This window comes from Rosa rugosa, chromosome 1, assembly GCF_958449725.1.
Source record: "Rosa rugosa chromosome 1, drRosRugo1.1, whole genome shotgun sequence".
Lineage (NCBI taxonomy): Eukaryota > Viridiplantae > Streptophyta > Magnoliopsida > Rosales > Rosaceae > Rosa > Rosa rugosa.
The window spans coordinates 64,463,547-64,472,315 of record NC_084820.1 but is presented as its reverse complement, the minus strand read 5'-3'; the positions used below and the strand labels follow the sequence as shown (position 1 = coordinate 64,472,315).

The window sequence follows — 8,769 nt, the reverse complement described above, 5'->3', positions numbered from 1 at the left end:
AAATTACAACATTGAGAACAAAAGTTACCATATTCATTTACACTATTTATATATAGTTAAACAAAAATTACAACATTGACAACGAATTTGTTCAAAAACTTGTAAAAATGTCGTAAGAGGTGTAATTACCATTATTAGAACTAAGATTACAACATTGACAACGAATTTGTTCAAAAACTTGTAAAATGTCGTAAGAGGTGTAATTACCATTATTAGAACTAAGATTACACAAAGTAGGACTCAAATTACAACTTTGACAACAAAATTTGTTCTCACTTTTGTAAATGTGGGTATGAGATACCCACCACTACACTAGAATTTCCCTATATTTTATTGTCGTAATTTGATAATTATATTATGAAAGGATATTATAGGCACTTTAAAATTTAGTGAAGCCCTTTGACACAAAAAAATGACCTCCATTTATAGTAGTAGAGATTTGTTCAAGTAATGCGATCTCCGGAGTATATTACCAATGTGAAACTTGGAGTATATCTTGTAATAGTTAGATGTATCATTATAGTAACAGTTGGAGGATCACAATTTCATTTCAATTGGACCTCACGTTTTTCTGCCTACTACAGTAAGAGAATGGGATGCTATATTTGATCCAAAATAATTTTCTGGGTGGAATGCATAATTCATGCAAATCGATTAATTTCTCATGCAAATCGGTTTTTGATCCGTCATATGCTTTTGTGATCAACGTTATTTCCAGGATATTAGAAGAAAGTAGTATTGATCGATCAAGACGAGCATCAATTCTCAGAAATGCAATTGCATTACCATAATGTCAATCGTTATACAAAACAAAATTTACATCACTTTCCCTCGATAACAAAGGCATGCATCACTTAATTTCCTTCTATCTAATTTTCGTCACAAGCCCTGATCGATATGGGTCGATTCTTGTTCAGCCCAAGCCAAAGTAATCTTGCACTTGATTTTGTGTGCTTGCTTGAATAATAGTCTTAGTTGGGACCCCAGCAGCTCAAGTACATGACCGTCCTCAAAGACTCCTCCGACTTCTTCAGCTTCTCGTCTCTGACTCTGCTCAAAGCTGAGGTTGAAGAAGAAGAGAGCTTGTTCTTGTTCGCCTGAGAAGAAGACCTGAAATGGTTCTTGGCCTGTTGATGGACGGATCTTATTGTGGGTGAGTTCCACCTGCAAATCCCTTGGTCCTTCAATGCCTCCACAACTCCAACACTTGCTGCCACAATAGCCTTGCTTGTTCTTGAAGCAGTACTCATGATGGTGATGATTGTTTTCTTAGTAGAAAACTTTGAACTTGTGAGTGGTGAATAGGAATGTATATGTTTGAGTGGTATTGATGGAGTCGATCAGCATGAAGCCTTCTTTGTATAGAGGTTGAGAATAGACGGGCGCAGAGGCGGTATAAAGAGCTAGTGGTATTTGTTTTGCCTGTTTCGTTTGGTAGAGTAGTGAAGTCTGTGGGTGGAGGTGAGACTGATTTGTTGTATGGATAGTTTTTTTTATATTTTGAGTGAAATGACAATTTGGAAATCGAGTGTCACAGTATGTGCATGGTTTTGGTATTAAAATATGTAATTTAGCCTAAAACTCACTTGTTTACTTGTTTTCCAGGAAAGGTGGGCTGTGGGATGGGAGCCGAAAATGCCCTAAAATAAAACCCGTTTTTGCTACCGGGTATAAATGTATCTACACACGTGACCAGATACGTCGTTAGTTGATTGCATTATGAGGTTGGTTTCGGAAAGAAAATATATTTGTCACCACTACTAGAAGGTCGGCCTGATCAAAATTTGGAAAGAAAGTCTAAATGACTAAAAAGTTCAATAGTAATAACATGTAAGAGTTTTTACTTTTTGTCATCGAAAAAAAAAAAAAGTTTTTATTTTTTGTCAAACAAGAAATTTCACTAATAGCAAATGCACCGCACTGATCTCGGACGTCCAAGACCAGTCAAAATGGCAAAAAATGACAAAGCTGCAATGCACCACAAACTTGTTGGACGATCAGATACCTTCCCGACCAAGCCCAATGGCAAGTCTTGGACTTTGACTTGGTTGACCAAAATGGCACATGAGCCTCACATGGAAGGTGACGAAGGGTAATGTCTGTTGATCACTTTTGTTTTGTAGTTAAACATGGTGGTGTTTGGACCCAAAATAAGCATTTTGGCCTGACAAGGCGTGTCTTGGAGAAATTGAGCCAATGTCAGTGGCTCAAGCTATATATTGTCGACAAGTTCGAAATATATATTTAGAGGCTAAATAAAGCCTACTATGAAAGCATGGAAGCATGGAAACATGAAAAGTCAACTTTAGCACATTTTCCTACTTCGGCTAGGAGAAACCGAGCTAAACAAGGAAGGAGGGGCGGCAGACTGACCAAATGAACTTGAAATGAGCTGAAACTCTGCAGATCCATTCTAGACAGCCCAAGGATCATTTCTTATGAAGAGTGCCAGAGCTTTGTTTGAGTGGAAGGCCTTCAAAAAATCAGCCCAATTTTCTACAGAAGCAAAACTGGACCTGTAAGAGGTCCAGCAGCATTTTCGGCCCAACCACATGGAATAAAAATCTGAAAATTTGTCAGGATGATCTACACTCATAGTGGAACATTTCATATGAAGAAGTCGAAGGCATATAATGAAGTCTTGTTGGAGAAATAATTGAAGGAATAAAGGGGCAGAAACTGACCTAAAACCAGCTCAATATTCACATGTTCATGTTTCCTACCCACATGAAGAAAGCTAGATGCTTTTCTCTTTTTCCTTGGATATATTTTTCTTCTACAATCTCTTTAATAGATCATCACCACTTCCATGTTGCTGCACCTTCATGCTTTGCTTTCATTTCATCTTTTCTCTATCTTTTCCATATTTTACAAGTGAACTTAGATCTACTTTCATTATTTTTCTTCCACTCATCATTTCACTCTTCTTTTTCTTCCCTATATAAACACCTTCTCCTCTCATTCTAACAAACCCATTCACATTCAACAACAACATCTCTAAGATGATCTAAGTTCTCTCTAGAGCAAACCTCTCTAAGAGCAACTCCTCTCCCTCTCTTTCTCTTTCTCTTACCGGTGATCACACTCCTAATCCTAGTCTTCTCAGAAGCCGACTTTCAGTGCCACCAAACCCTCTGTCAACGTACTTCGGTCCTAGTCTCCTCGAGAGCCGATTGTAGTACCACGACCAAACACCGACACCAGGACACATTCACAACACAACATCAAAACATCTCTAAGATGATCTAAGTTCTCTCTAGAGCAAACCTCTCTAAGAGCAACTCCTCTCCTTCTCTTTCTCTTACCGGTGATCACACTCCTAGTCCTAGTCTTCCCAGAAGCCGACTTTTAGTGCCACTAAACCCTCTGTCAACGTACTTCGGTCCTAGTCTCCTCGAGAGCCGATTGTAGTACCACGACCAAACACCAACACACACACACATTCACATTCAACATCAAAACATCTCTAAGATGATCTAAGTTCTCTCTAGAGCAAACCTCTCTAAGAGCAACTCCTCTCCTTCTCTTTCTCTTAGCGGTGATCACACTCCTAGTCCTAGTCTTCTCAGAAGCCGACTTTCAGTGCCACCAAACCCTCTGTCAACGTGCTTCGGTCCTAGTCTCCTCGGGAGCCGACGGTAGTGCCGCGACCACAACGGTTACAGAACCAGCCAAGCAAGGGTAACGCCCTAGCAACCCAGCCAAGCTAAAGTGACGCTTTAGCAAGATCTCAATACTTCCCGGTGATTTCGCTCTGCTCAATCTGCAATATTGAGTATCGACTTGTGAACAAGAAGAAACTTCAGCAAAGTCCTCACCACGAGGCACAAAGAATCCCACGACGAGGTTGGTGCTCTCCTCGTCTACAATCGCTTGAAAGAAGTCAGGTCAAGGGACACCCCCGACGACCGCACCCAAACGGTGCTGGCACGCCCGCGCAAGAAAAGAGACTGTTGACCAGCTGCAGCAAAACTGGAGCCAAACAGGTGGGATTAAATATGTTTGAATCAGCTGCTTTTGTTCCAACGGCTATATCTGGGGCTGCTTTTGTACCATTGGATTACATCTATAAAAAAACAACCATTGGATTAAATAGTGAATGATTGAGAGGCATTGACCTTGCCTATATGGGGTGCATGAAAAAATTGGGAGGCAAAGGCAATATTAGTGAATAGTGCACAAATGGGAGGCAAGACCTTGCCTTTTGCCTTTGCCTATTGAATCTTGGGGTGCATTTGCTCTAAAAGAAATAGTTACAAAGAGGTCCAACACGACCTCCCCAGTAGAGCTACAACAAACAACAAAGTCTCAAAAGGACCAAACAAACAAAAGAGCAACCTAGATTGGCCCAAACTTGCTGCGTCTATTCTAGCCACAAACATGTTAATCGGCGGATACACACTCTAGCCACAAACTGAACTAAAACATAAGGTAGAAGCTTCAACATGTTGAACCTCTATCGAGCCTCTGGCAAAGTAATAGTGACTGCATTGTTGGAATAAGTGGTAACAGGAGTTGAATTCGTACGTATTGAAAAAGCAGGTTCTTTGGAGGGTGGAAGTGAAGTAGCTTCATCGGCCTCAAGCATATGAATCACGGATGACATTGTTGGTCGATCAGCTGGAGCTTCTTGAACACACAAAAGCCCCACATGGATACACCTCAAAGCTTCATGAGTCCGGCAAGTATCCCTTACTGATGTGTCAATCACCTCCACTGCTCTGCCTTCTTTCCACAGTTCCCATACCTAAGATTTACACATATAAACCCATCAATCTGCCTTCTGCATCTCAATTCACTAAGTTATGTTTGAATATTACAGAATTAAAATGCAAGATTCAGAAACAAAACAATAGCAACAAAAAAAAAAAAAAATCTAGTACTTACCCATCGAGCAAGCGTTAATGAATTTTCAAAATGATAAAAAGAAGCATTTCTCTTTCCACTTACAATCTCTAACAACAATACCCCAAAACTATATACATCCAATTTCTCAGAGAAATAGCCATAAAGTGCATACTCAGGTGACATATAGCCGCTGCAAGAATAATAGGGAAATGAGAATTGCATAATTTCATAAGGTTTAAATGATAGAAATCGTGGGATATGTGTGCTTACTATGTCCCAACAATCCTGTTGGTATTTGCTTCAATTTGATTCGTCTCAAAAATTCTTGCCATTCCAAAGTCTGAAACTTTGGGGTTCATCTTTGCATCCAACAACACATTACTTGCTTTTAGATCCCTGTGAATAATTTTCAATCTAGAGTATTTGTGAATATAAAGTACCCCTTGAGCAACACCCTCCATGATTCGAAAGCGTGTAACCCAGTCCAAGTTTGTCTTCTCAGATGAATCTGATTGGGAAAACCATAAAAAAAAAAAAAGAGGAGCTAACTAAGTACTTTCTTACTTTTAAATTTAAATTGGAGCAATATGGTTGAATTGTATAACAAAGCTTTGGTACACTTGAAGAAAAAGATAGTACAGGAAGGTATTCAAAATTGATATCACGTAGTAAATTAAACTTAGAAGTCGTAAGTATATATACCAAACAAAAACTTGTCCAAACTTCGATTAGGCATGTACTCATAGATCAATATCATTTCCTCTTGTTCCATACAGCAACCCAAGAGCCTAACAAGATTTGTATGCTGGAGTTTGGCTATAAGCTTCAACTCATTCATGAACTCATGATGTCCTTGCCGAGACTTCTTTGATAGCCTCTTTACGGCCACTTCTTGATTTTCTGGCAAAATTCCCTGTAGTACGTAGAAGGAAGAAAACTGAGGAAAACCCTACCTCCCTCAAGATTAATAAACGAAAGTATCGAGGAAAAGAAAAGGAAGAAGAAGAATGTAGTTGCATTAACAGCATAGTATAAAAGGGTCATCACCTTATAAACAGGGCCAAATCCTCCCTCTCCAAGCTTATTTGCTTCAGAGAAGTTGTTTGTAGCAGCTAATATACGACCTAAACTGAAGAGTGGTAGTTCTGTATCATTTTTCCCACCTCCTGCACCAACATTTCTTATAATCTCACTCATTCTTCCTGCTATCCTCCCTGTTTCAGTATGACTGTTAGAATATTATTTGGGGGATTACTTCAATTCATGTGCCTGTACATGAGATGGGAGTGCTTACCTTCCTTTCCCAAATTCTTCCACAAGAAACAACCAAAAGTTATTGTAAGCAATCCAGCTGCAGCTGAGACTATTGCAATTACTATGGACCTCTTCGAGGAACTATGAAAGAGACCCTTGTTACCTAAAGGAAAAATATGCATCTGGTTAACACATGAAAATAATGATGTCTCCAATAAAGTAAAACAAACCAAATATACCTAGTTTGGAGTCATGAACGCGAATGAAAATATCATGTGTAGTAATAATATCATATTTCTCTACTAGATCGATTAAGTCACCAAACCATTGCATACATGTCCCAGTATTACTTCCTTCCGTCGCATTTACATAAGCATAAGCCGTGCAAGAACAACTCTGATGACATTCGGAGTTGCACTCATCCTTGCTCCTATCCTCAAAAATAACAGAATGATCTGGTAGTTTCACCCCTTCTAACTTTGAGAAGTACCCTTCCATTGCGTTACTACATGTCAATGCTTTTTCCCTAACGCAGCCACTGGACCAATTCTGCATATCCCATTGGTTTGAAAATTTGGCTTTAAAACCTGTCAAGCACTTGCACGGTGATGAGAGGCTTTCATTTTTACGACAGGCACCATATGGACCGCAACGATCATAAAAATCACAGTTATCAGCAGGTGCCTTCCACAGTTGATACCAAGTTTTACTGATCCACAGCAGCAGCTCAATCTGCCCTGAAGGATTCAACAAGACCCTCATTTTCAGTGAGCTATTCGAGACACTGTAAGTAAGATAAGCCTTATCAACATCGAAGTTGTATGATAGGGAAAAGGCTGATCCACCTGGATTTCCAAAGACACTTCTTGAGTCTCTGCCTATGTACATAGCAATTCTCCATTTTTGAATACTATTGTCCTCCCAGATATAAGCCTGCAGCCCTTTAGGATCAATGCATAAGGTGAACTTTCCTGGTCGTGGATCATCAAGCGTTGCCCAGGATGTAAGGCAGCTTTGTTGGCCAGTCAGTTTGTTCAAGCTAATCTTCATGCCAGGCAGAATTGTATCAGAGGGATGATCGAAGCTCTCCCACAAAGTTTCTTCCCCAGATCTCAGAACAAGGTTTCCAGTATCCGTTAGTAAACCAGTTGTGCCATTCTTTGCAGGATCCAATACTAAATTAGTTGACCAGACTGGAGCGCTCGCTTCGACGTCTAACAACACCACAAGATTTCCGTCAGTACCAAGTGTAAAAACACCCGGAGAATCAAGCGGGGATTCTCTGTTAGCAACCCAAACTACTGTCAACTTTGGGAGTTTGTCGTACCATATACCAAGGAAGTATTTAGTTGAATTTTCAGGTCTGAAGAAGCCTAAGGCAAAGGTCCCATTGGAAGAAATCAAGGTCTGGTTTGCACTGATAGATTTCCCCGGTACTAAGTTGTCTTGGCTGGTACAGAATGAAAAGATCAGAGAGGGAAGCAGTATAACAAGGTAAGGGAAGAGCCACTCCATTCAGAAATAGAACTAGAGACTCAGAAAGAAGAAGAAAGTTGATACCTAGGATTAAAAACTGGCCAAGTATGATTTATACTTATCAAAATACTAGGGTAAGGTCACAAGTGTTTGGATGGTATCATATCCATGTCAAACTTAAAGGCTTAAAGGCTTAAAGCCTTACAAAAGATGTGAACACGGAGACGCATAAAATGCCGACTGATAGGCAGCTGGACATTATCTGGCGACCAAACATGCAATAGTATGCATGCAGTCCGACTGTTCAAGCGAGAAACACGTTCAAGCTTTCTGCGAATGTACGTATAAGCTACGCACTGATTTGAAACACAGGCAGACTCCAAGCGAAGACTCATCATTGGCAAGCTCTACCCCTACTTATACGTTGCATAATAAATAGGGACATGTCTGGAATACAACGGCAGCAACTTACAACCCGAATGACCGTTATAACGGAGGGACAATGTGGACATTTCCAAGTGCTAAAGACAGATGACAGTAATAAGGTTAAAAAAAAGTTCACCACACTTTCTCCCTCTCACATGACGTGACCGCTGTTGGGCCTCTCATCACATCCTCCAAGGAACAGCTTCGAGAGGCAAGAAACTCAACGAATTCCAGAAAGGATCTAGGACTCTTACATGCCGCAATCTGTTTGCGATCGACATCATGAACCCGATCGGTTGTATTATTGTTGATCGATTCTCACTCATCTCTGTCCCTCCTGAAGTTACTCTCACATCTCTTTACTTTCTTCTGTTCTTACTCTCACTGAGAAATGGAGTGAGAAATTTACGACGTTTTGGGTCTAGTCAAACTGATATCATCAGCTCTCTCTCCATGTTCCCCTAATTTCTGTTGCAAAATCAAACTCTTCCAAGTAGAATTGAAGAAATCAAAACTATTAATTGTTCAACTACAAAGCTGGCCGGGGAGAATCAATCTTTGAGTGCGATTTTTAAATTTATTGCTGCTAAAGCCTGCTATTGGCTTCCATTAATTTGGACGTACTTTTAATTTTATACAGCACCAGCTTATAATTAAGTCCCATTTGCATATATTTGAAAACAATCAAAACATGGTGATGGTGGTGGAAGGGGAGAGGAAGAATTGGAGGCGATACATGCATATATGTGAGTGACGAGAGAGAGA

General features: G+C 40.0%; 2 protein-coding genes across 2 annotated transcripts; both read right to left on the bottom strand.

Moving 5' to 3' along the window:
* Nucleotides 1–762: 762 nt before the first annotated feature.
* On the bottom strand, nucleotides 763–1,383 carry LOC133744686 (uncharacterized). The gene has a single exon (XM_062172756.1). It carries the CDS (start codon nucleotides 1,248–1,250, stop codon nucleotides 972–974), a length of 279 nt encoding a protein of 92 aa, XP_062028740.1. The 5' UTR covers nucleotides 1,251–1,383; the 3' UTR covers nucleotides 763–971.
* A 2,960-nt stretch (nucleotides 1,384–4,343) lies between these two features.
* On the bottom strand, nucleotides 4,344–7,629 carry LOC133744679 (G-type lectin S-receptor-like serine/threonine-protein kinase At4g27290). The gene is made up of 7 exons (XM_062172750.1): nucleotides 6,342–7,629; nucleotides 6,143–6,265; nucleotides 5,896–6,062; nucleotides 5,551–5,761; nucleotides 5,119–5,356; nucleotides 4,888–5,038; nucleotides 4,344–4,747 (listed from the first exon to the last, which is right to left on the bottom strand). Exons 1-7 carry the CDS (start codon nucleotides 7,615–7,617, stop codon nucleotides 4,457–4,459), a joined length of 2,457 nt encoding a protein of 818 aa, XP_062028734.1. The 5' UTR covers nucleotides 7,618–7,629; the 3' UTR covers nucleotides 4,344–4,456.
* Between the last annotated feature and the right edge of the window lie 1,140 nt (nucleotides 7,630–8,769).

Excerpts from the sequence above, each read along its gene's own strand:
- LOC133744686 (XM_062172756.1), bottom strand. The coding sequence starts at position 1,250 with ATGAGTACTGCTTCAAGAACAAGCAAGGCTATTGTGGCAGCAAGTGTT.
- LOC133744679 (XM_062172750.1), bottom strand. The coding sequence starts at position 7,617 with ATGGAGTGGCTCTTCCCTTACCTTGTTATACTGCTTCCCTCTCTGATC. Across the intron at positions 5,762-5,895 it reads GATTTGGCCCTGTTTATAAG|GGAATTTTGCCAGAAAATCA; the intron begins GTGATGACCCTT and ends TACGTACTACAG. Across the intron at positions 4,748-4,887 it reads CATTAACGCTTGCTCGATGG|GTATGGGAACTGTGGAAAGA; the intron begins GTAAGTACTAGA and ends TGTAAATCTTAG.